The 27,702-nt window shown below is 40.7% G+C and overlaps 1 protein-coding gene across 10 annotated transcripts in view; it reads left to right on the top strand.

The window, feature by feature from the left end:
• FAM184A (family with sequence similarity 184 member A) overlaps positions 1-27,702 on the top strand; it is a 167,335-nt gene that overhangs the window by 74,080 nt on the left and 65,553 nt on the right. For all 10 annotated transcript variants that reach the window (XR_014710776.1, XR_014710777.1, XR_014710778.1 and 7 more), the window contains exons 3-6: positions 4,937-5,072; positions 13,744-13,925; positions 14,970-15,167; positions 21,173-21,295. Coding sequence is in view for 6 of the 10 variants with exons in the window: in XM_084622832.1 (XP_084478958.1) it covers positions 4,937-5,072; positions 13,744-13,925; positions 14,970-15,167; positions 21,173-21,295 (639 nt within the window). In the remaining 4 variants the exon portion in view is untranslated. The remainder of the gene's footprint in view (positions 1-4,936; positions 5,073-13,743; positions 13,926-14,969; positions 15,168-21,172; positions 21,296-27,702) is intronic.

Genomic DNA, 27,702 nt, shown 5'->3' with positions numbered 1-27,702 from the left:
CCCAGATGAGCCTTTATCCCCACATAGATTTCCAAGTGTCACTGGTTCCTAGTGCCATGGAGTCTGCCCCAACCAGTTGACACTTTGTACTGACATTTCTGGGGCCCCCGGGACCATGTATGAACCTTATCTATCCTCTCCAAGCCGACACCAAATGACTCTATTTGAAAGTGGAGTTGTGTGCAACAGTTCCAGCAGCTATTTTATTGTCTTCCCCAGATAAGGCAGTTATCCCATCTTCACCATCTCCACTGATCGTCACAGGCAAAATCAGGAGTTCTTTACAAGGAGTGGTGTCCGAGCTCCAGATCCAGCTCAAAGTGGTTCAAGATTTTCAGCAAAAACTCCTGGACTTTTGGGTCCAGTCAGGTGGCCCTCCTGGTCAATGAGGCCATGATGGAGACAGCCAGGGAGTGGTGCACAGTCCTACCTCCTGCACTCCCACCCCAAAAAAGGCTGAGACGCACTCACTATTTCGTTCCACGTAAAAGAGCGGAGTTTTTTGTTCTCTGACCCATCACCCAGCTCCCTGGTGGTACAAGTAGCCACTGAGAGATCCGGGCTGCAACACCCCAAGATCTTTGTACAAGCATGCTAAACACCTCGTCATCCTAGGGAGGAAAGTTTTCTTCCTGACAAGCCTCAAATTTATAATTGCCACCTGCCAGGCCCTGTTAGAAAAATACATTTTACTTTTCCTCAATTATGTGAAATTGTTGGACTTCAAAGATAAACTCCCTCAGGAGGATAAAGTCCAATTCTGGAACTCAGTTGATGAGGGTAAATTGGTAGCCACAACGTCACTTAAGACTGCAGTAGATGCTGCTGATACTGCTTCCAGAGGGGTGGCAACTGTAGTTGTTATAAGGAGCGGATCTTTAGTTGCTGTCCTCAGGTTTCTCTAGAGAGGTCCCAAAGTACCACTGAATATTTGCCCTTTAATGCAGCTAACTTGTTTAATGAAAAGACTCTCTGGGCATCTATATTCTCACCCCAAAGAGGAAGCATCACATGCAGGGGTACAGAACAAGACCAACCCCAACCCCTCAACCATTTTATCATCAGTGCTGTCTCTCAGGAACCACAATGCCAACGATCGAGTTACATGGCTTCCTCAACATCTACTGCCTTCCCCTCCTCCCAGTCCAGAGCTGAAGAGTTTCTTTTGATGGGACTTTCAATCAAATACTGATTGATTTGCCTCAGTATTCTGCCCACCCAAGTTTTTGGTGGCCACCTCACCCGCAATTAGGAGGGCAATAACAATGGACAAGTGTATGCTGGAACTTGTTCACTCCTGCTATCCACTCAAGTTTCTGTCACTTCCTACCCACACCCGCCTTCCCTGCCTCTTCTCAGGAAACAATCTCAAGAGAAAATCCTATGTCAGGAGTTGGACTCTCTTCTCCAGCAAGGAGCGATAGAACAAGTTCCATCTCAACATCAAGGGAACGGATTTTACTTTGCATATTTCCTAGTCCCCAAAAAGAATGGAGGATGGAGACCAATTCTTGATCTATGCCAAGTAAATGTATTCCTCTTAAAATTACAATTCTGCATAGTCAAATTGGCATCAGTAATTCCTTCTCTGGAAGTGGGCACATGTTTCACAGCTGTTGACATAAGACACTTACTTTCACATAGACGTTCACCTATCCCATAGAGGGGTAGCCAGGGCTGCGCCATTGACTCGGGCCAATAGGCCACGGTGCCCTCGTGCTGCCTGGATAGCAAGGGCCGTGCCCGTGTCTCTGGCCTATAGGCCATACAGCCCCAAGACCAGAGGCAACCCTAAACTCAGCTGTGGGGGCTATAATGTACCCCTCCCCCACCCCAAAAGGCTGAGGGGTGTACCAGCCCCATGACACTTCCACTCATCCAGTCCCAACATATCCAAGTAATGTCAGACAATAGAATGTCTATGTAAACAAATGGGGGGAACAAGATCCTTTCTCCTGTGTGTAGAGACAGTCAACTTCTGAAAATGGTGTAACAGAAACCACATAACCCTCTCAGCAGTGTACCTACTATGTGCGCAGAACTCCCTAACAGACAGAATCTGCAGACCTTTTTCCACAGACCATGAGTGGGAGATTCACGATTCCATCCTGAATGAGGTCTTCACGCAGTTGGGAATGCTGTCTTGGACCTCTTTGCCTTGCAAGGAAACCCCAAACTCCCCCTCCACAGCTCCAGAGCAGCCCTAGGCCAAGGCTTGAAGAATGGTGCCCTTCTACCCTGAACGGACCGTCTCAGGTATGCCGCCTTGTCCATCTCACTAAGACCACAAGTGCTGTGAAAGATTTGTCATGACAAGGCTCAAGTTATCCTCCTTGCACCCAGCTGTCCAAGATAGTTCTGATTCTCGGACCTCTGGAGGATTTGAACCTGTCCGACTATCAATGTCTGATCATTTCTGGATCTTCTCGTGCAACACAACAATGTAACTAGGCACCCCAATGCAGGACCTCTACAACTCAAGGCCTGATATTTGGATAGGCATTGAATGTAGAATGCTCTTGTTCACTAGTGGTCCAATCCATTCTCATTCAAAGTAGGAAGGATTCTATTAGGAGATGTTATTCGGCCAAATGGAAACATTTCTCCTCTTTGGAAATCACGTGCTATTTTGACAAAGTAGCTAGAATTTCCTGTTACTTTAGATTACCGACTCACCCTGAAGACGTTGGGCTTCTCGATAAGTTCCCTATGGATCCACCTCCTGGCAATCAGCACTTTTCATCCTCCAGGGAAACTTCTAACACCACAATGGGATCTCAGTCTCATCCTCTCACTTCTCACCAGACCTCCCTTTGAAGTGTTAGGCACCTGTTTTAAGTTCCCATCTCTTGATGAAGGTTGTCTTCCTAAGTGCTGTTACATCAGCCAGAAGGATGAGTGAGCTGGGAACACTCATGGCAGATCCATCATATACCATTTTTCAGAAAGAGAGACTCTTTCTTTGTATCCACCTGAAATTGATCCCTAAAGTAATTTCAGACTTTTACATAAATCAAACCATCCAGTATTTTTTTTCAAAACCTTGTGCTTCTGATAAGGAGAGAAGATTTCACTCCCTAGATGCCCAACAGGCACTGGCATTCTATCTACAGAGAATGAAAGCAATTACAAAGACACCGTGGAGGGGTTGAGAGCCCATTCCACCAGAGCGCAAGCAGCCTCTGTGGCATCTCTGTACGATGTACTCTTAATAGATATATGTAGGGTGGCTATGTATAGTTCCATCTACACCTTTACAAAATGTTATGCCTTGGTCCATACTGACGTCCCTACACCTGTATCTGTAAAAAAGTATTATGGACATCCATACCATCTGCATCCTTGTACCCATCTCCCGACTGACTACAGCTTATTAATTTCTCACATGTTGAATGCACATAGTGACCATCACTTGAAGAAGAAATGGAGGTTACTTACCAGGAACTGGAGGTTCTTTGGGATGTGTGGTCCTTTTCTGTATTCTGCTACCAGCCCTCTGTCCCCTCAGCTATGGATCATGCCTGGGTTCATGGTAGAAGGAGGAACTGGAGAAACATCAGTCCTCACTGCCCACTATATCCTCAGTTCAGAGCATGAGAACAACTGCAAATATGAGGACAAACAGACACTGCTTACTAAAAATCTCTAAGCTCAAGTGCATGATATGCATGCATACTCACGTGTGGAATACAGGTAGAGACACCATATTCCAAAGAACTTCCAGTCACAGGTGAGTAACCTCCATTTAAGTAACTTGAGTTCTTCAAGATCTGTGTCCCTAAGGGTGCTCCAATACCTTCCCTCCTTCCCTTCTGCGTTGGAGTGTTTTGCTGGACTTTCATGGTTGAGAAGGAACTGGACTGGCAGTAGGTCCGCCCCTCTCTATATACCATCGTACCACAGCACAAGAATGTTTAGGGTGCAGGCATGGACCTGTGGATGCAGCTGACAAAAATCTCTGATCACAGGCATGCACACATGCTGATGTGGAGCACCCATAATGGGTCACATCTCGGAGAACTCAAGTTACTGTGTAAGGTAAGTAGCCTCTCCGTATGGTACCATGCATTTAAAGACTGTATCATAATGCTTATGTACGAGTGGGCTGGATTAAGTTTGCAGAGGCTCATGAATTCTGGCATTTCCTAACTTCTGAGTGCCTAATTTTGCGACCTTATTAATGTTCTAACAAAGGTTTTTTATATTTATTATGATTATCGTATGAAATATTTATATATATCCACATAGTTACCTGGTATTGGTAAAATGAATATATCTGAACAGTGTAGAGTTTCATCTTGCCTTGTGCTATATGGCTATGTAATGAAAGATCTTCTCATAATTCATATGCAGAAGGGGATAAAGTTATGGTTGTGATGGAAACCATAATTTGTTTCTGTGATTTCCAGTTTCTATTTTAAGATTACATTAACATTGATTTTTATTATTTCCACTGAAAATCTCTTTAGACAAATGTATATGTGGATTTCCTTCCCTCTTCCCCTTAATTTATTTTGGAAATCATTTTTCATGACTGTCAGCTAGCGCGGCTTCAGCCTTGAAAAGGGGAAAATATACATTTTGTATGGATAGTATGTAATGGCTGATTAAATCACACTGATCTTATCTGATTGTGGATCCAAATGTGGATTACAGAGGCAATAATAAAAAACTGTAATCATCCTAACAATATGATTATATATAGGTTTGTTAAATTTGATACAGAGATCAAGTACACTTTATAGAAATAGCAGGCTTGCTTCATAACACTCAATGTTAATATGTGTCATTTTATGTATAAGATCTTGTTTTGTATATGAATAATAAGCCTTATAAGCTGAAATGTCATCTGTATTTATACTTTAAATTCGTGCTTGTTAAATTTAACAGCATTATTATGTAGTGTTAATGAATATTATGTTGTATGTTTCCTTAGGTGCTTCAAAAACAGCTAGATGATGTCAAGGAGGAGGAGATATCATTGTTAAGCAAACACAAGGAGGTGGAAAGTGAGCTAGCAGCTGCTAGGGAACACTTACAGCAGCAGGCCACAGATCTTGTACTCAAAGCCAGTATGTATGTCCATAACTTTGTGTGTAAATGAGCCTCAAATATTAATTCAGGATGATACTATTATTTTTTCTATTTTTAAAATTATGCAGCTCTAGAGTGTCCATGAAGAGTTTTGCATTGTCCCTAAAAAGTTCTGAAAGGCTTTTTTCTTGTTTTAAAAAAAATTAATGTTACTTGTATTGTATTTAGATTTATATTTGCTTTACAAGCTGTCATACTATTTTTAAATGCATTTTGAAAGTAATTGACTTTTATTAAGTTGCCTAATTCTTGATAAAGGCAGTTTTTGATTAAAATGTCAGATCATTCTACCTTTTAGGAAAGTGTATTCTGGATTTGTTTGACAATAAAGACAAAAAGTCCCAAGTAGAGGTTCTTCAAGGCTAGGTACAAGCAGGGGAGGTATGTTTATACCTGTCACAGTTTCAGGGTAACTTCACCTATTTTCCCCCCACACACCCTCTCACCTCATGATCCACTCCAGGTGTGCCCAGTCAGGTCTCAGGTGTCCAACCATCACTTGTCTCTGGTGGGGACCACTGCCCCACTCATTTCCTCTCCAGAGGTTTTAAGGCTGCACACCACCCTGCCTTACTCTGCAATATCCCCAGCAAGCCAGTCTGCCTAACAGCTGGTGCCTGTGCCTTGCTTTCTCTGAAGTTTAAGAATAGAGTATTGCCAGCAATTACAAGTTACCACACAGCTCTTTCTAAGCAAGCTCATTTATTCTTAAGGTAAAACCATCACAGGGAAAACATACTAAAAACACATAATTTAAATACACACTAAACATATGGGGAGGCACCCACCAGTCTTATAGGGCTCTAATAGCCCAAAGTCTTTCCAACCTTTCCACAAGGTTTGGGCCCCCCCCTTGGACAGAATATCCTTACTCTTTGCTGGATTAGAAAGAAGGCCTTGAGTCAGTTTAAACCCAGTCTTTTTATGTCAAAAGCCCTTTCTGTGTCTGTTGGTCTCTGAAAAACCCAGTTTGAGTCAGTATATACATACCTCCCCTGGGGGTGGTATCTCTCTGTTTGCAACCTAAGTGATTCACCTTACTTACCCCCTACTAGTTTTGGTTCCTGGAGGGAGCTATGGTGACCCTTCCCCCCTGGAGTTGCATACAATTCCTGGCCCACAGTGATACATAAACATAATATGGCATGGTCCTCAAAGATACTGCATTGGGTTGCAATATTTGTCACAATATCATTAGTGAAAACGATTGTGGAATTGTGAGAGTGGCCAGAGGCAAACCCTGTTCTGCCTATAGTCATGTCTAGGTTATTTGGGCTCTCTTTTTTTGATCTTGCTGAAAGCTGATTGGCGAGGAAATCTTAACTTCCAGCAGTGGTCATTGTCACCTTTGAGGACCTATATAGCAGAACTGGAAGCTGGGTATTCGACTTAAAATCTTGAGGAGAGCTGTTCCATAGGATTGTCTGGCTTTCATCTTTCTCTGTGATGCCAATATTGAGTTGGCCTCCCTCTCCTGCTATCTCCTGACCCACAATCTGATCAGTAGATTGGCTTTGAAGCTGAGAACCAGAGTTTGAATCCAAGAAGTGTCTCATTGACACTCTCATTAAAGGAAAAGAGATTCTTTTAGGTAACACTCTTGAACAGGCACTCTAAGATCTCAAGAACTAAAATAACACTGTATCATTGTTAGGAAGCCTAGTTCATGCTATGCTTTCTCCTACTGTCACAAAGATTACTACTCTTTCAAAGGTCCCCTTAAAAATATCTCCTTTCCTCTCTAAAATATAGAGCTATTGTGACCCTAGAGCATCCTGAAACCGGCAAAAGCTGGTATATGCTACCAAATATATCAAATAAAGCTTTTGATGCCAGATGTACGAGTACATGACAGATGTGGGTGACGACATCTGAGTGATGGGCTTCTCCATTTTTGTTACCTCTGAGGAACATCATGAATGACCAGTGGGTATTGCCTCTTATCTCTTCAGAGCAGAAGTTACTAAACACTTTCATAGCCTGAGCTGTCTTCAGGCTGTTCTAATCTGCTCCAGCTGGCAATACTTCTAGCTGAGGATAGCAGGAGCACAACATCTTGTTGCCATTCTTCTTCCCCATCTCGTCCCCAAACTCCTTGTGTCCAGGGCTGTGCTGGCTCTGTGCCCGCTGGGCTTTCTCATGTGCTGGCAGAATCCTTTGCATTGCAGTACTGATGCAAAGGGACCAGAATGGGACAAATTATCTGCTTCAGAGTTCTGAGAAGGTGAAATAGTGCTGTGAACAGAGCTGGGTGCCAAAATTCTAAACTACCAAGTGATCTGAGTCAAAGGGCAATGTAGGAGCAGTCCATTAACTCCACATTCAGAAAACACTTCAAAGAACTTTAATTTTCTTTTAGGAAACAAAATGTCCTTAATGAATTTTAAGGACATGTATCAGTGTTATTGCTCTGTATATTTAATATCTTCATATAGCATCTGAAGGGTTGATCATTGTTCTGGATTTAATGAACTCAGTAACATATTTAACTGTATATTTGAATACATTCAAACTCCAAAGGGTGTAGTGGGCATTCTTCTTTGAATGGCTTCTGCACATTCTTACTTATGGTTGTGTCAACAGTGTAGCTCTGACGGTGGATAAGTCTGCCTGAGCACACTCTTACACCTCTTGCCCTTCCTCCACTGTTCCTGGACATTGAGGGTGAGGCTGTAAAAAGGGGCGTGGTGCTCCAGCCACCTCAGTTTCTTCCAGCATCCCTTACAGATGTACCAGGAACTTCATCAGGTCAGTCTGATATGGAATCATCGACTTTTCAGTCTCAGTGCCTTCGCTAGGTCTCAGTTAGTATAAGATTTAGCTTTTAAATTTAATTTCTTTTTAGTCAGTTGTAGTGCTCCAACAGAGGTGTGCACAACTGATGGCAGATCCAAAAGGAAAAAAGCCAGGATTTACGAGGTGTGCCTCTGGCCCTGTTTACAGCATCAGACACCCATGTTTGGTGTCTGGCTTGTTTGGGGGAAGGTCTTGCTTCATCTTGCTGTGCCATTTGTACCACTTTCACCCCAAGAGCTCACAAGGAATGAAAAAAAACAGTTCCAAGTCTGTAGGATTCGTGAGTACTGATAGGTCTACTTCATCCCCAGCTCCTTTGGGGACTTAAAAGCAGCATAAGATCCTGTCCAAGGCATTTTGCTACCGGAGTCAAATCTAAAATCATGTTACCAAGGAATCCACCGTCGTCAGATTTGATGGTGCAACAAAGCAGGGTCCCTGCTGGTGTCAGCCCCTGTTAGCAGAGCCACACCTCAGGAATGCAGTCCTTCGGATCTGTCATCTCCAGTCCCTAGCCAGGAGGCGACAGACCTTGCAGCTATCTGTCTGTCTGCTGGCAGAGTCTGTCTGCACACTGGAACCCCTTGGCTCTCATGGCCTCCGTTCCAAGACCACCTTTGGAACACAGGCCAAAACCAAAGGCTCATGGTGATTATGAATCCCAAAGCATCATACCCCAATTTCATGAGGGTGGCGGTTCCAAAAAATATTACTGGAGACACCTCAGACTCCTCATTACCATCCACTTTCACTATTACAATAGTGGTCCAAGTACATAAACCAGACCTGCAGTCAGAACCATACTCTGATCCAAAGGCCTCCCCTGTTTAGGGATCCTTTTTTTTTTGGGGGGGGGGGGAATAAGGGAATTGAAAGAAGAATTGAAGACTCTGATACCCTTACTCCCTCGTCTTCACTCAGAAAGAAAAGAAATACCCCCGCTCAGTTACAGATTTCCCCTCAGATTTGGCTCCCTCCACTCTCACACACATACACACATTCTCTCTCTCTCTCTCTCTCTCTCTCTCTCTCCAGGTTCCCCAGGGAACTGACCTTCACTATTTTCTATACTGTACTTACCAAGGCCAGTACTGTCTCTAGTTTGAGCTACATCAGATCCACATTTGGATCCACAATCAGATAATGATTAAGGCTAAGATAGACCTGTTAATTTGCCACCTCCTCTCCTTCCTGGGAGGGTGTATCACATACACTAGAAAACATTATACTGACATCATATACAGATCATTTAGACAAAGGGAACACCTTTACACTACATGGTATTATGATAGTCTGACACTGAATACTAAAAATAACGTTATATACCTCCCTTGGTTAGATGACTTTACTACTCTTCAACTTCCTTACTGGCATTTTGGATCCAACTCATCCAGCTCTGTCTACATTGCCACTTTAGAGAGACCCTTCTCCCATGTTAGTCCCTGACATGTTAGAATACGAAACAGGAGGTTCCACTGAATTCCAGGATGCCAGCATGGAACCAGACAATCAGATATCTCCTGATGATAATATTTGTATGTGTGTTGAGGTGGGGGAGGGAATCTCCTCATCTTCTTCATCAGAAGATGCTATTCATTTCCATGAAATGGTAGAAAGAATAGGTACAATACTGAAGATATAATCTTTCACAGTGGAAGAAACCTTTCATCCTGTATTCAATACTTTGGGATCTCCTTCCAACAATAAAATCACTCTCCTATGTTGGAAGGTTTATTGCAGCTGGTCAAGAGAATATAATCACATCCTGAAATGGGTCAAGCTATGTTTTTAAAAAGTGTTGGACAAGTGTTATCAACTATCATATGAAGGGTTTTCACTCTTCCACACACATCCAGCTCTTAATTCACTGGTTGTTGCCGTAGCTGTCCAAAGAACAAAAGGAGGATAGGTACACACAATCCTGTCAGACAGAAAAGGGAAATAGCTTAACAACTTAGTCAGAAAGGTCTTCTCATCTGTTTCACTTTGCATTAGGTTTTCTAATTATCAAGTTAGAATGTCCATCTTCTCTCCAAGGTGGTACTTGTTCCTGGCCAACTTTGCCAGATCCCTTCCTAAAGACCAGAAGAAGCTGGCAAAGCCATGAAAGTCACTCTCCCGTTTTGGAAGGTTTATTGCAGGTGTCCTCATTTGACTTCTGTGATGCAGCAGCTTGAGCAGCGGCTTCAGCAATAGCATTAAGGTGATATTCATGACTGAGATCATCTGGCCTTGCATGAGAGATGAGAACATGTGTGGAAGACCTTCCATTGTGGGAGATGGTCTGTTTGTTCAAGAATGGATGAAATCCTAGAAAAGCTGAAGCGTACTAAGTTCAACAACTAGTATAGAGGGGTCTATCAGCCATTCAGAAGACGTTTTGATGTTCCTGCCTTTAGATATCATAAACCCAGAATATTAGTCTTCCACATTATCCTACTTCACGCAGAGATGGCAGTACAAGCAATCATCCTCTTAGCAATGGCTACAGAGGAGGAAAATTGTTAAATTTCATACAAAGGGCAAATCAACAGTTTCCTTGTCTTCCACACTAGGGCTTAGACCTCATGTTTGCTGAGACACCCAAGAGCATCAGATCAACCTTGATCCATACATGTTCCTCTCCTCTATTTGGAAAAGAAGACTTTCCCCACTCCTTCAACATCGGGCATGCCTTCACAACAGACAATTGGATCCTGAAATTATACAGAAAATTTATTCTATTCAGTTCAACACAATACATCCCCCCCAGTCCTCTTGTCCCTTCTCTCTTCAGGGACCTTTTCATGAGAGTCTGTTAGGAGCAGAAATCCAGTCTCTAATGTAAGCAAGGAGCCATGCAGAAGAATTCAAGGGAATTCCATGGAAAGGGTTTCTAGGCCAGATACTTTCCGATCCCAAAGAAAGATGGAAACCTTCTGCCTATTTTAGATCTGTGAAAAGTCAATCAATTAATTAGGGAGTTCAAATTCTTTGTGTTAACCCTGGCATCAGTTATGTCCTCCTTATCCACCCAAGATTGGCTTGAATCTTTCGGTTTTTAAGAAGTGTATTTTAGAATTATCAGACCTTCACATTACAAATACCTTCATTTCATCATACGAGAGGACCGCTTCCACTACAGAATCCTCCTTTTCCCCTGCTCAGGTGCATGTGAGTAGTCACAAAGTGTCTGTCTGCAGCAGCAGCACATCTAAGGTGACAGGGCATCCACATTTATTTCTATGTAGATGATTGGTTCATCAGTGGGGAGGACCCTTCAACAGTTACGGTACAGACATGATCCCTCTTCAAAAACTGAGGCTCAGAATAAGCTGAAAAAAATCACAACACCTGTATAGTCAATCCAGTTTATTGGGGAATTCTGGATTCTTGAAAAGCCATAGTCTTCCATCCAGAAGGAAGATTTATGAAAATCTTGATGGCAACAAAGACTCCACAAGAAGCCCTGTCAGTGAAGTATCCGCCTCAAGATGAGAACTGGCTAGCAAAGAATTATCTTCCAAATTTGGACAGCATGTTCTCCAAACTGACCATTCGGAAGGAGGTACTGTCATCCTTCAGTTGGTCAATTCAGCATCATAGTGTTTTGGAAGGAGTAACATTCAGCCCCCCAGCTTTGTTGACTATGATTGCCTCAAACGTTTCATATTTGGGATGGGGAGCTCCCTTGTACAACCTAACTGTCCATGGACATCCGAACCACTGGAAAAGGACTCTGCAAATGCTAAAATTAAGAGCATTCCATTTGGATTTCAAATCCTTTCTCCTCATCTGCAAGGCAAAGTCATCCATGTATCAACAGACACAGCAGCCGTGTTCTGTGTGAGCAAACAAGGGGCCCACTCCAGGCAACTGTGCAGAGAAACAGTGGCACAGTGCGACTGGTGCATCCAGCACCATATCTACCATATAGCCCTACATCTCATGGGCAAAGTCAACAGGATTGCAGACCAGTTGAGCAGAGACAGACGTGAACAGTACAAATGGTCACAAAATCTTAGTAGTAGATGAGAGATTCTGTCTTTGGAGCTATCCAGACATATACTTATTAGCAAGCAGATGCAATTCATAATGCCCAAGGTTTTGTTCAAGAACTGGAGTAGAAATCCAATCCATATCAGATGCATTTCTGCTTGACTGGGAAATAGGTCTCCTTTATACCCTTTCCCCCATTTATTCTCTCTCAAAGAGTCATAAGAAAAATAAGACAGAAAAAGCAAGAATAACCTTGATTGCCGGAGCACAGGTGAGACAACCAGCGTTTCCAGATCTTCTTCTTCTGTTCAGAGGGAACTATCGGTCTCTTCCACTAACCACAGATCTACTGACCCAGCAGAACAGATGTATTTACCAGCTGGACCCCAGTCTCTGCATTTGACAGCATGGACCATAGGATTGTGACAGACCTAGAAAAGTCCCACTCTCTTGAACTTTCTCATGTCCTGATAAATTCCAGAAAACAGTCAACTCTCAGATGCTATGTTTTCAAATGCAAAATATTTTTAATCTGGCCCAATACTAACAACATGGTTTCAGAAACATCTTCTGAGTACTCCGTACCAGAATACCTACTTCTTTTAAAGTGATTAGAACTCTTTCTATATCATTCTTGAAAGTCCACTTAGCACACATTTCTGCACACCATGCATTTATTGATAATAAGACTAAATTCACACATGACAGAGTCAAGAGGTTCACGAAAGGAACAGTAAACATTTTCCTCCAGTAAAGAGCTAGCTCTGACTTGGGATCTTAACCTAGTACCTACTCAGTTCATGAAACTGCCTTTGAGCCAATGGGGTCACTTAGTTCTCCTTTCAATCAAAACAGCCTTCATTACAGCAAGCGCATCTGCTAGAATTGTAAGCAAGTTACAGATCCTCATGGCTGACCCACCATTCACTGTATTTCACAGGGAAAAAATCCTCCATCTGCATCCTAAATTTCTTCCCAAAGTTGTAATAGATTTTAACCTGACTCAGATCAATAACTTAGCAGTATTCTTTTTTAGACCTCATTCTCATTCAGATGAGGCAAAGCTTCATGCCTTAATTGCCAAGAAGTCACCAAAAGTTTTTATTTCATTTAGGGATGCTAATAATAAAGAAAACATAATTGCATCTCAACATTTGTCTAAATGGATTAGGTTTTGTACAGAGGAAAGCTGTTTTGTATAGTGGAAAGCTACAAAAAAGCTCTGCCCCTCTTCCAAGGGAAAATATGGTTTCCATGGCATGCCTCAAGGTTATCCCGATTTTAGAAACATGAAGAGCTACAACCTGGAGCTCTATTCACACTTTCACAAAGCACTACTCACTAGATCTAGCATTCTGGTCAGATGTTCAGTTTGGTAATGCAGTACTACAATCATTATTCAATTAGGACTGTGCATCTCAACTTACAGAGATTGTGGTACTGCTTATCTAACTATCCCATGAGTGGGAATGTGCTGAGGCCATTTGAAAAAGAAATGAAAGTTATTCACCAATCACCAGAATTATTTGAGATGGACTCGGCACATACATACTTTCCTCTTCCTCCTCACTTTCTTCTTCAGAGTGCTAATTTAAACTTTGAACCTTGAAGAGGCAGTGGAAGGAACTAAGGCAACAAGATTATCATGCCCCCTTTTTATACCCTTGCCCTCCAAACATTTAGGAACAGTGAGGAAGGGAAAGGAGGTGGGATGACAGCACTCCAATGGGAACTGCTGCAAGAAGTTTCCACTGTCAGAGCTGCATCACTGGACATCACTTGGGTGGGAATGTGCAGAGTCCATTTGTAGGAATTTGGGTTACAGGTGAATAATCTTCATATCTGAGATTTTAAATGGTTGTTTTCTTTTTGTAGGTCACATAGGAATTCTTCAAGCTACACAGATGACACAGGAAGTTACAATAAGAGATTTGGAATCAGAAAAATCTAGATTAAAAGAGAAACTATCTCAGCTGGAAGAGGAAAGAAATCTATTGCAGAGCAAAACACAAAGTCTGGATGAAAGACAAAGGCAGCAGATTCTGGCACTGGAAAAGGTAAAACAACAAAACCAGTTCTTTTTATTTTAGAACAACAAAATAGAAGCCTTACAATTCTAACTGGAAATATTAATGAATTCTGAAATATCCTAACTCTTTTAAAAGACTGGAGTGACTAACTGACTGGAGCAGTGATAGCACATTACACTGCCCTGTGAGACACACATGGTACTGACAACTTTTAAAGTTACTAATGTAGATCATGTGCATTGCAGAGTTGAAGGTGATAGTTTCAGCTGAGATAAAGACAGAGAGGAGGCAGGTGCAATGTTATCCAAACTGATTTCTGGCATCTGTTGTGCTGCTTGATTCTTGAAGCAGATTGCCAGTAATCTTCCTATGTGTCTCATCTCCCATTGTGCCTCCGTGAGGTGGGAATGGGATTGAGGTCAAGGAAAAATTGAAAATCAGTAAGCCTTGAGAATGTACATGACATGGCAGATATAGCAAACTAAAACTTGAGCTAATGTATAATGGTTCTTTAATTGTTTCTTTCTGTTCCCACCAGTTAAGATGATGATGATGATATAGGTTACATATAAAGTAATGGAGTAGAGAAACGCATATTGGTTTAAACTGTTACATTGTTTGAACAACCTTCCTTCTGACTTTTGTCCTGAGAGAGCATCATAATAATGAATTTCCTCCTTGCCTCACTACACACCAGCACTGGTTCAAAACTAAAATAAGAAAGAAGGGCTAGTTTCCAAAACCATGTTTGTAGCTCAGAGAATAAAGAATTGGAAATTGCCTGTAGATCTGAAATTTGTCTGCTGTTCCTTTACAAGATAAAATAGAGCAAAAAAAGAGACAATAGATTTTAACTTCTTATACTTAGTCTATAATTAAATACCTTTTTGAGTATAGTTTAAAGATCTGGTTTAAGGGCATTTATTTTGTGCTACATATATATGAAGTATAATTGTTTTCGAGTATTTGTGTAAAACTTCTAGTTTTTCCTTTTTTTCTTTTTCTCCTTACTGAAATAGACAAACACTTAAGAATAGGTGATTTGGAATTTTTTTTGTCTGGCTTTTACAGAAGGTAAATGAAGCAAGGGAAACACAACGAGAGTATTATGAGAAAGAGCTGATAAAGCTGCAAACCAGATTGGAAGGGGAAGCTGCACAGTTAAATGAGGCTCATTCTAAGACCTTGGAAGAATTGGCATGGAAACATCACACTGCGATTGAGGCTGCACACAGCAATGCTACCAAGGAAAAGAAAAAGCTGCAGCTGGTAAGTTAGGAAGAAAACAAACCAGGTTCCAAGTAAGAAAGGGTGTTTAGCCAAACTATGATAAAATGGTGTATGCATATGTATAGCATGTATTAATTCCCTTATTTCATTAATTTCATTTTTAATCCCTAATTCTCCTAGGAGAGCTTGACTCTGGTACATCTGCATTTGTAAAGAATAACAAAGGGAATTATAGTGCTTTGGGGTCCTTTTATATACAACCATGCACACTGCAATTCCTAAATGAAATATGGACAAGTTGAGGGTGATATAGCAGTCCTAGTTGCATTAGCTGACTTGCTTATTGATTTAAATACACGTATACAGCAAAGCCATAGTTGCACCTTTTATGGTTAGGAAAAATAGTATATTAAAGATTACTCTACTCTTCAAACTTTTGTGGAAAAGTAAACGTACTTTTGACAAGATGCAGGAGCAATCTGTGTTGCCCATTGAACACATAGTTAATTTCAGGATAGCTTCCCCATGTCCTTGCACAGGTGCTTGGGGAAAGAACTATGGGCCTAATCCATAAATCAGTGAAGTCACTGAGTCTTTCCATATCCTCAGTGAGATGAGGATCTAGCTGTTTAGTAGGAGCTGCATGGCACACAGTGGAAGGAAAATGCCTTTGGTAGAGCTCCAGATCTAGAGTTGTAGGACTGGGTTGAACTTCAAAGTAAAGAGTTTTTGCTGCTGCATTATTGCTTTGTTAAAATATATTTCTTTGTTATGAACACTAAAGGAGAATAATTTCTCACTGAAACTGTTTTCCTTTTGTATTGAGTATTTCCAATATTTTTCAATGCCTACCTGTTCTGTATTGTCTGTGGATTTGGCCAATTAAAATATTTGTAGGCCTTATAGGTGGATTATTATTGTAGATTTTCTCAACTGTGCTTTGCTCCCGTCTACTTTCAGTGTTTTATTGTACTTGTTTTGTTTGTTTTTTGGTCTTATAAATTACTTTAGTTTTGATTTTGGAAGGTGTGCAGAATACACGGTGGTTCTTAAAATATTTTCACCAAGTCATTATATTGGCATAGAAAAGACCTTTATTTGTTAGCATGCAGTTGTTGACGGGGGAAGGTGGATTTGACTCCCTGGGAACAGAGAAATGTTAATGAGCTATGGAGCCTTTAAGCTGTAGGTTGCCAGTGGGAATCCAACAAAGATAGGTTGTTGCTGAAAGTTGGAGACCTCTAATGGTTGTTTAGTGGCCATTGTGAAATGAGAGAGACAGGGTAGCTGAGGCAATATCTTTTATTGGACCAGCTTCTGTTGGTGGAAGGTACAAGCTTTCAAGCTTCACGGAGCTCTTCTTCTGGTCTGGGGAAGGTAACCACAGTGTCTACACAAAATGCAAGTTGGGACAGATTGTTAAGCATAAGGAGTTGACACATGCTGTAGGAGACCATTTAAAATGAAGTGGGCAACTAGGGGTTAAAAATTGTTGTAATGAGTCATAAAAATAGTCTCTCTGAGTCCATGCTTTTCAGTGTCTAGCAGAGTTATGAATTTAAGTTCCTAGGCTTGCCTTTTGAAGGTGTTGAGCAGGTTTCCTTTGAGGATGAGGAAGGAGAGGTCAGCTATGGAGTGATTGCTTTGTGAAAAGTGTACACCACGGGTCGGCAACCTTTCAGAAGTGGTGTGCTGAATCTTCATTTATTCCCTCTAATTTAAGGTTTTGCATGCCAGTAATACATTTTAACGTTTTTTAGACGGTCTCTCTCTATAAGTCTATGTAACTAAACTATTGTCGTATGTAAAGTAAACAAGATTTCAAAATGTTTAAGAAGCTTCATTTAAAATTAAATTAAAATGCTGAGCTGAGGGTGGGAGTGCACTGAGTACAGAGCTGGGGGTGAAGGAGCAGACTGGGGATTAGGGTGTAGGGTCTGGCCAGGAGCTAGAATGAGGGGGGGGGGCTCAGGGTTGGGGCAGGAGGTTTGCGTGTGGAGTGCTTACCTGGGCAGCTCCCATTTGGTGCAGGTGGGAATGTGTGGGGAGGTGGGGGTGCAGGAGCTCCCGTTTGGTGCTCAGGGTGGGGGTGGGAATGTGGGGGGTGCAGGAGTCAGGGCAGGGGGCTGGGGGCATGTGTGGGGGGTGCTGGAGTCAGGGCTGGGGTTGGCGGGGGTGTAGGAGTCAGGGCAGAGGGCTGGGGGTGTGGGCTGGGGTCGTGGGGGTGCTCCCAGCCCTCTGCCCAGAGCGGCTCACGGCAGGGGGCTGGAGGGGATATGCCCCAATTCCACCCCCCGTCCCCAAGGCCCCGTCCCCACTTTTTCTCCGCCTCCTCCCCGGAGCAGTGAGTGCGCTGCGGCTCCGCTTCTCCCCGTCCCGTGCCAGGGCCATCAGCTGATCAAGCGCAGGGGGAGGAGGCGGGGCAGGAACGCAGCACGCAGGGGGAAGAGGCGGGGGAGGGGGGAGCTTGCCTGCCCTGCAGCAGCAGCCAGCAGGACCAAGCTTCTTCACCCCTGCCCCCCCTGGGGCTTGTACTTTCCATCAACAGAAGTTGGTCCATTCCCCACTTACTTTGTCTCTCTCATGAGACCAATTTGGCTACAACAATGCTACAAACAACTTTGGAATATGAGTTATTGGTCCTGTGTCCGTGTCACAAATGTCCACCCTCATTGTGGGCTGACTTATTAGGGAACCTTTGCAGAGGATAGGGACTGAGTCAGCATAGAGACTGAACTACTACCTAGTAAATACTGCCTGTCTCAAGTCTAACATGAGACAGGAAGTCTTTGCTGTCAGCTTTGCAAAGATATACTCTGCTGTGGCAAGGATAGAGGAAGGAAGACCCTGAGCATACTTTTGTAAAGAAAGTAGGAAGATAGTGAAAGGAAGTAAAAGACAAGAGGAGGAGGGAAAAGGAGTGACAGTAGGGTGAGGGGTGAAATATGTATTGAAAGGTTTATTTTTTTTATTGTAAATTGTATCTTTTAGTATGTTATAGGCAGAGCTGGTAGCACCTGTATTTAATATCACTTGGCACCATTTTCAGTTGCTAATAACATTGCCAAACTTCAGTCATTAAAAGTGAAGTTTTCCATGCTGGGTGTCTACCTCAGGCTGAATTTTATTTTATTTTTTGTAAGTATCAGCAAAAAAAAGAAACCAATTCTGAGAATCAGATTGGGAAAAATGTATTGTTGCCCATATGAAAAAAAGTTAACTGTTTTCTTGAAAAGCTCTAGCGTCTTTGTGCTTGGGAAGAAGGTCTGGAAAATTGTCAGAGATGTTGCCCTAGTATCAGGGATGTGCCTTTTGTTATTCCAGTGAAAAGATGTCAAATTTAGACAAGTTATCATATATATAAGCCTTTGAAAAATCACAATTGGCACATGTTCAGTAGAGGCTGGCTAGGATTTTGCATCTAAATTCTTTGGATACTGTCTGCACTGAGCATGCTCCATCTCAGGGATGCTGGACTCTTTGCAATGGCTGCTGCTAGCTTCTATGACCAATGTGGTGCTGGGCATCAGAACGGAGAGTGGAAAGACAGTCTCTCCGGTGCTCTCAATACCACTTCCCCTCCTCCTCCCTTCCCCCCCAGCAGTTTGGAACAAATAATCTGAATTAGCTGCACAGGGGACAAGAACTGAGCTAGAATGATGGAGTAGGCTTGGGACAAGGAGCTGGGGGAATTGGGAGATGGGGACTGAAACTAGCTGGGAAAAGAGTCTGGGAGGCGAGGAGGGGACAGAGACTGGGATTGAGAGCCCAGATGGGAGGAAAGATTGGGACTTGGAGAGGACATCTCAAATTGGGCATGCAAAATTCGTGGACACTTCTGACTTTAATGTTACTGTGTCTTAGTTCCCCATCTATAAAATGAGACTAATGTCTCCCCATCGCCTCACTGGGGTGCTGTGAAAATATATAAATTAATTTTTGTGAACCTCTGAGATACTATAATGATGAGCACTATAGAAAAGACCATAAGGAAATTAATAGTTCAAAACTTCAGAGCAGGGTTTGAATAGTGTGACTAAATAAAACCTGGGGCTACTCATTGAACAATAAGGATAAACAAAATATTGAATAGCTGCTTATTCAGTGTCCACCATCTATCATATACATAAGGCCCTACCAAATTCACAGCCCATTTTGGTCAATTTCATGGTCATAGAATTTTTAAAATAGTAAATTTCATTATTTCAGATATTTAAATCTGAAATGTTACAGTAAGTATAGATTTCCTGACCCAAAAGGAGGTTGAAGGGGGGGTGGGGTGTCACAAGGTTATTGTACGGGGGAGTGTCATGGTTTTGCCACCCTTACTTCTGCACTGCTGCTGGCAGCAGCACTGCCTTCAGAGCTTGACTGGTGGAGAGCAATGCCTGCGAGCTGGGAGCTCAGCCCTGAAGACAGCGCCACTACCAGCAGCTAACACTCTCTGGCCAGCCAGTGCTGAAGACACTGCAGAAGTAAGGGTGGCAATACTGTGACCCCCCGCCAACAGTAACCTTCTGACCCTTCCCCCCACAACTCCCTTTTGGGTCAGCCCCCAGTTTGAGGAAACGTTGGTCTCCCCTGTGAAATCTGTATAGTGCAGGGTAAAAGTACACACACACAAACAGATTTCACGGAAGAGACCAGATTTCATGCTCCGTGATGTGTTTTTCATAGCCGCAAATTTGGTAGGACCCTACCTATGCACTAAATGAGGCAGAGATCCTGTGGAGAAAATAGTATGTGATTATGTAATTTAAAGGTTTATAATACATATTCACAAGGGGGCCAACTTAATTCTGTTATTTCTAACTTGTGAGTGACTTGACTTTGCAACTTTAATGTTATTGTAATGTAATTTTTGGACCGAGTAGATTTAAAATATGTTGCACTGAGATTTCAGCTAGGACTCTTTAATCCTTCAGAATGTTTTGTTTTTGGTTTGGGTTTTTGGTTTTTGGTTTTTTTTACTTTGAAGGCTTTCAGCATGTTTGTGACTTGAAGTTTATTAAAAGCCCATTTTGCTGCTGTTACATTTTTGTATGTTAAAATAATTTTGTAACATTGCATTATTATATGCTGGAATAATGTTCCATTTTGTCACATTCGTGTCCAAAATATTAATAAAAAGCTAGTCTTAAAAATAACTAGTTTTTTTTAAAGAGTAACAATTCTGGCACAAACATATATGGCATAGGTTTATGAAACAGTGATGTAAGTCACAGATTGACAGATGCAGAAAGGCACACATGCAATTTATTATTTATTAATATTTCATTTTCTAATATTTATGGTGTTGTTCAAGCTGGGGCTTCTTATTAAAATCAGGGCCTTCTTAGGCTAAGTGCTGTATAAACCTGGATATAGATGCAGTCCCTGCCCCTCAAAAATTGTAATGTAAAAATGTAAGCTAAGTATCAGGGGGAGGGGTGAAAGGTAGACCGTCAAATACATACATTTTCATTACATGAATATCATTTTAGATATGTGGGTATGTTTGCTGGTTTTTTTTGGTTTTATAATGACATAAAAATTATTTACTTTCCCCAACTGCAGCTCAGCTGCCTGTCTGACCCCTCAGCATAGACTTTAAGGTTTTACTGCTTCCTCTTCTGCATTTTATATAGAAATTAAATACTATGTTATCAAATTTAAAACTCATGTTTGACGCAACTTAAGGTCCCTGAGTTGGTGGAGCCCACGTATATGGGAGACTGAGAGTCTACATTTTTGAATGCTAAATTTACTGCAAAGTAATGATGGTATTATAAAAGGAAGTTTTACATACTATTCTTTTTATCTTATCAACAAGGGATGTGGACTAGAAAGTACACAAAAAAGCCATGATCTCCAGAATAACAGGCAAAACTTACCCTGATTATAATTCTCTTTGAGATAAGAGAGTTCTTTCTAGGAGTTAAAAGCTGTCGTATTTCTGGAGGAAAACAAACTCTGGTTTTCTTTTTAATACGGTACACCTTTGACATGTAATGACTACTAAGAATGGATGTAATTTTTCTGTTTTGTTCTTCTGGTTTTTTAAGGAGTTGGAGCAGCAATTTGAAAAGGAGAAACTACATCTGGAAGGGGATAAGAATCAGCTTAGACAGCAGCTGGAAAATATGAGGGAAGAACTGACTACAAAGCTGACTTCAGCCAATCAGGAGGCAAGAATTTTCTTAGTCAAATTAGCTCACTGTCATATGCATTAGCCCACATTTAATCAGTAATGATAGCTTATTCAACTGATTTTGTGAATTAGATATTGGACTGAGCCCATGCTGTTGGGCCTTTTTTACCTCATTGTCTGTTTTAACATGAGTATTCCCAAAATATAATTCACTTGACCACTGTCAAAGTATGATTTTTTTTTCTTTTACAATATATTTTCTTACAAATTAGTGTAGCAAAAGGAAAGGAAACTAAGGTACAAAACGATCATGTAAACAGCTCCATTTATCTCTACTCTGCTCATGTGCAAATCAAGTACTTACTAAATTTCCATGCACAAAATACTTCAAGAGGTAATTAAAGAGAAAAGGCCAATCTTTTTGGTAACCCAATTTTTTTATAATTTGTTTGCTGTAAAGTGTGGCTAATTTCACAGCATGCAGATGCTTTTTAAAGTTTCCTGGGAAGGAAGAATTCAACTCTTATTTCCAATAATAAAATTATCCATTATGATACAATATATAGTCATGTATTCCAGACTACCTAATGATAGTTTTAGTTTGTATTTAAAATGTGACAAATTGGTGGTTTCCGTCAATTTCTTAGTGAGTAAGTGTCTGCCTTACAGTTTACATCCAACCAAGTCTTGGCAGAGAAACTCCCAGAGATGGTTCTTTCAGGTCAGACATATTCTATTGTTCCATCAGTATATGGAATTTTTTGCCCTGTGTCAGCAAAATACTTAAGTACATTCTTAAGTCCCATTGACCTCACTGTTCAATGGGATTTATGTCCTTTGCTGAATAGGGATGGACTTAACATATGTGCACCAGGGCTTTGCTGAATTAGGAATTTGCACCGTTATTTCTCATGTTGTATCGATTCTGTGGACCAGAGAAGATGCCTCTCTAATTCTAACCGTGTGGAACATCAAAAAACACTAAATTCACTGTTTGTTTTTTAAAAACAGAACTGATTACTTTTGGATGACAGTACAGGATGCAGAATTATAAATTTGTATATTAAACATGTATATTTAGCTATATCTTTCTCCCTACATCTGGTACATCTTCAGCCCCTTTTGAACCTCCCATCTTCAAAGTTCATCAATGTTGCTGTTTAATCAGTCATAAATGTCACTACTGAACAATGCTTATCATTGCTGGACACTCCTCGGCTCTGGCACTACTGAATAGTTATGGGAATGAGTATCTTTGCCAGTAGTTCAAGCCTTTTGAGATTGGGAATGGAAGCTCGATCTCTCTCTTGCCAGTTTGAAGGAGTACCAGAATGCCACTGACCTGGCTGCTTTAATTTTATCTCAGTGTAAAAATTATTTTCAAGTTGCTAACATGATCACTTGTGGTATTTGTTTATTTTGCCACTTCAGTAGAAAGCCTCCTTATCTCCCTTTTGTCCTCCTACAGTGGCACTTTCATGCTATCATTCCAATTTGTTTTTCTTATTTCTGTTTTAATGATTGTCTCTAGTAACATAAGCTAAAACCTTCTATATTAAATTTAATTCTTACATTTTTTGCTAATGTGTTCCTATCCAGGTGGCAACTAAGTAGAGTGGAAAGAGCTGAAATTTTTATTTAGTGAGACTTCACCTTCATTATCCAGGTGCTACCGAACAGGGAATATAATTCACATTTCAAAACCGATTGTCATTCTTTATTCAGAAAACATAAATCCAATCCACTAGAGTAGCTAGTGTAGTTTATTCTAGGTTTTCCTTTTTTGTCTTAACTTAGTAAGTACAAGACACTGGTGCTCTGCTTACAACAATAATTTACTTCTAGACTTTCATAGGCAAAACTGGGAAAGGGTTTGTAAGAGGTAGAATACTGCATTTATTTTCTGTAATTAGTACAACACTGAATATTCACTGATGCAGAAGAATCTTTCTTGTGAAATGCCAGTTCCATCCTTTTATTGTGTCTCTAACATTCCTGTTCATATGTTTACATTTTTTAAATAATATTTTGGCTCTTTACATAAAAGGAGGTATATATTTATTACCCTTTCTCTTCATAATGCCATCTGTCTGTTAGTCATGGCCAAAGATGATAACTCACTCGTGACCCTAGGATGTTCATAAAGACAGGCAATGTGGGTGAAGTAATATCTTCTTTTGGACCAATTTCTGTTGGTGAAAAAGACAAGTTTTCAAGCTTACAGAGAGATCTTCTTCAGGTCTGGGCTCTGTGCAAGAAGAGCTCTGTGTAAAATCATAAGCTTGTCTCTTTCACCAACTGAAGTGGATCCAATAAAAGATATTACCTCACCTACCTTGTCGCTCCGTTGTTCTAGGACCCATATGGCTACAACAACACTGCAAACATAGAGATCACATGCAGTCCCAGGTTATTGAAGTGTTACAGTTTCATCATATATCTGTGTGCTACAGAGTGTGAAAACTTGTTGATATGTTAAAGAAGTGTTGAAATGTGAAGGTGGTAAGCAGCAACATATACATTTACAGCAGGAACAGCCGGCCTACCAGATTATGAAATTGGTATAGAATCAAGTAATACAGTATCTTGAAAGAGCTTATTATAAGAGAGTTCCATAATTTCAAAACACCATCATTTGTAACACACAATTCATTGATAAGCAATTATCTTTTGGTAGCTTTGAATAACTTAGGACCTACTGGGGGGGAAAAAAAGAGACCAACATGTGACTACTTCTGTATTTAGTATTGTAGAAGTGCCAAATAATTAACTTTTGTGTCACCATTTCAATTATAAACAAGTATTGTCAGGGGTTTCTGAGAAAGTAGTAAAAAGTTGTTTCAAACTGAAACTTTAAAAACCAGGTATGCAATATATCGGAAGCAAATGTATCATTATACTTTAAATTTTTTGTATTTAATGTTTCGTGGGAAACAGTTAAGAAAACAGAGTTGGTCTTACTGTTTTTGAGCAGCCCTGCAAAATAGTAGTGTGCCATTCATCTCTCTGCAAAATATAAACAATTTATTTCCTCCACGGTAACACCATTATACCCAGGGCAGAACTATGGATTTTGGATAAGGTTATGGAACATTTCTTTGAAATACACCCTGAACTTAGCTGACTCTTTTTACTCTGTGTGTGTGTGTGTGTGTGTGTGTGTGAGAGAGAGAGAGAGAGAGAGAGAGATGGTAGTAGAAAGCGGGCATCTTTAAGTTCTGTCCTGTACTTTCCTGTTACAGAAGTGGAGCCCAGATGATTGTTCCTTCAGCATTAGCTATTGGCTTAATTCAGTTCATATTGGTTTAATGTTTCAAAGATATCTTTGCAATGAAAATGGAAACTTTTTTTTTAATTCAAGTTTGAGATTCACATGTATCACCAAATCAGAGGGCCCATTGTCACAGGCTATGTGAGGCTGAAACACTAGTGCTCTACACAAAATCAGAAATATCTTGCATCTATCGATTAGATAATTTGTTAAAATAGGACAGAAATAAAAGAAGAAATATACTTGGTTTTGGAAGTTTTCAGAAATTGCTTGCTGTTTTCTAACATGATCTTTGCCATTTTTTGCTGCTAGTCACAACTGATCCTCTGTGTATCTTTTATTTCATAATATTTATAAAGAGACCAAGTTATTGACAATTAAAAATAAGCTACTGTGTATAAAAAGTAATATATGTTAGAAAAGGAGAGAGAGAATGAGAGAAGAGAAACAGCTCTTTTGGTTCTGCCTCTTATATAATAAAGTATATTATATGTGCCATTTTTGTTTTAATGTTTTATTTCTTTAGCTTGAGCTCCATCAGTATTAACTGAAGACATTTCTCCATAGCTTTTGACAGACAAGCAGCTTTACCGACGAAAATAAGGCCTTCTGGTACCTCCTGTTTCTGCTCTTTACTCATCTCAGCACTTGTCTTTCTCTTTCTGCTTTTTTTTGTCTGCCTCAAAGAGTCAGATATGTATAGAGCACTTACGTTCTTCAGTTTTTTATTCATCTTCCTTTTTTCTCAATTTAATTTTCTTAGCTGCATCTCTAATGACTGAAATAAAGAAGGTAATTGAAAAGAAAGCAGTTAAGCAGAAAAACCCTTGCCTTATAGTTTGAGCTTATCCTTGGCCACCTTGGAAACACTTTTTACTTCCTGCCTCAAGGCCCTGTGTAGCCCTCAAGGACCTGGGCAGATAACCAACTCCTTACCCAGAATCTGAGGCAAAGTGAATATTACTACAAGGAGGTACCAGTGGAAAAGCCTGATACATTTTTTTTTTAACCGATGGTCCAGGGCAGATGAGAGACTAATGCAGTTTTCCTGTTATATTGGGCTTTTTAAAAAGTCCCGTCCCACCAAGAGAGAGAACAGTTAGTGTTCTTCAACTGTAGATCTCAAAGTGTTGTACAAAGGTGGATATGTATCATTATTTCCATTTTATATTTGGAGAAACTAAGGCACAGAGAGGTGAAGTTACTTGCTGTGTGACACTGAACAAGTCAGTGCAACTTTCTGTGCCTCAGTCTCTCCATCTGTAAACTAGGGGTAATGATACATTTGTGTAATTGGTTCACCAACTTTGATAGTAGTGCTGCTATAGACTCTCTGTCTTTGCCTGTCAGTGCCTAGAGAGTTGATTCTAGAAGAAACCTATAGTTGGGAACATAAGGGACAGAAAGTAGTTTCTCATCAGCGACATCCTAATCAGGGATCCCTGAATGTTTGCTTTTTTCTGAAAGGGCTAAGAGAATTTTCACAAACTATAAATATTGACTGGACTTGAGCAACAGCACTAAACTTTTTCCATGGTGCTAATATAGTTCCTGAGTTTGTGCTTTGTTGCTTGAATTGCAACCAGAGGGCAGTGCTGAAACTACAGTAAACAAAGCTTAATTATTCAGACTGAAATTTCTCTAGGATACCAAGGTTAATGCTATGCCTCTTGCAAGGACCACGGATGTTCAGGGCTTCAGTTTTACATTTTTGACGTTGCACTCTATATGATTTTATGAAAATATGCTAATGAGTGTGAATATAATGTAACTGGAATATGCTTCATGCAAAAGGTCTCTTGCAAGGTATCATTACAAAGCTTATCTACTGAGTCTTCATCCTATTTGTATGAATGTATCATTCTTGTATCTAGGAAACTAGGAATATAAAATATAACTCTGAGGTCCTATTGTAGTTATACAAAGTGTGGACCATTAGTGGTGGTTTAGAATCTTGATGGCTCCCATCAATTAGGACAATTGACTGTAGATGGCTCTGTTTACTTGCAAGTCTTCTTGTGAGTTAGGCCAGGAAGAATGAAGGCTTGGGGTCTCACAGGAAATGTGACCATGTCATCTGGAACTGGAATCCATCTTAAACCTGGTGTTTTTCCATTTAGAAGGAGGGGTGGGGACCCAAAGAGACAAAAGATTCCCGCCTTGTGCCAAAGGTATATAAGGGGGTGGAACAGATCAAAGGGGATTCCAGTCATGAGAAATCCCCTAGCTACCATCTGAGCTGGAACAGGGACTGTATCAGGGAGAAGGATTGGGCCCAGACTAGAAAGAAGTCTAGTCTGTGAAAGAAGCTTATTGGAACATCTCTGAGGGTTTCTTAATGTATTAGGCTTAGACTTGTGTTTTTTTGTTTTATTTTGCTTGGTAATTTACTTCGTTCTGTCAGTTATTACTTGGAACCACTTAAATCCTACTTTTTATATTTAATAAAATCACTTGTTACTTATTAATTAACCCAGAGCAAGTAATTAATACCTGGAGGAGCAAACAGCTGTGCGTATCTCTCTATCAGTGTTATAGAGGGCAAACAATTTGAGTTTACCTGTATAAGCGTCGAGTAAAACGTATTTATTTGAGGGTTGGATCCCATTGGGAACTGGGTATCTGGGAGCTAGAGACAGGAGCACTTTCTGAGCTGTTTTCTGTTAAGTCTGCAGCTTTTGTGGGACGTGGTTCAGACCTGGGTCTGTGTTTGCAGCAGGCTAGCGTGTCTGGCTCAACAAGACAGGGTACTGAAGTTCCAAGCTGCCAGGGAAAGTGGGCTCAGTAGTCGTCTCCACACATCAGGTGGCAGTCCCAAGGTGGTTTCTGTGACCCAACCTGTCACAACACTATTGTCAAAAGATGACAGGCACTTTCAGTAATATCTTTATCACCATGCTTGATCATTGGTTTGTTGTTGCCTCAGAGGAAAAATTGCCTCCTAATGAATCAAAAGTACCATCTCCTGCAACATCTAGGTTTCCTTAGAGATTTCTATCCAGTTTTGAATTAGATAAAACTCTGTTTAGCTTCTACATTACATATACTCATCATTCTGATTTTGATTAACACTTTTTTTCCAGCTAACTAATTCAGTAGTGTTTTTATTATTCCTGAGACAAGGTGGGTGAGGAAATCTCTTTTACTGGACCAACTTCTGTTGGTGAGAGAGA

The sequence above is a fragment of the Lepidochelys olivacea genome, assembly GCF_965140295.1.
Source record: "Lepidochelys olivacea isolate rLepOli2 genome assembly, chromosome: 3".
NCBI classification, from domain to species: Eukaryota; Metazoa; Chordata; order Testudines; family Cheloniidae; genus Lepidochelys; species Lepidochelys olivacea.
Note: the sequence above shows the minus strand (reverse complement) of the source record. Positions and strands in the feature narration are given on the sequence as shown.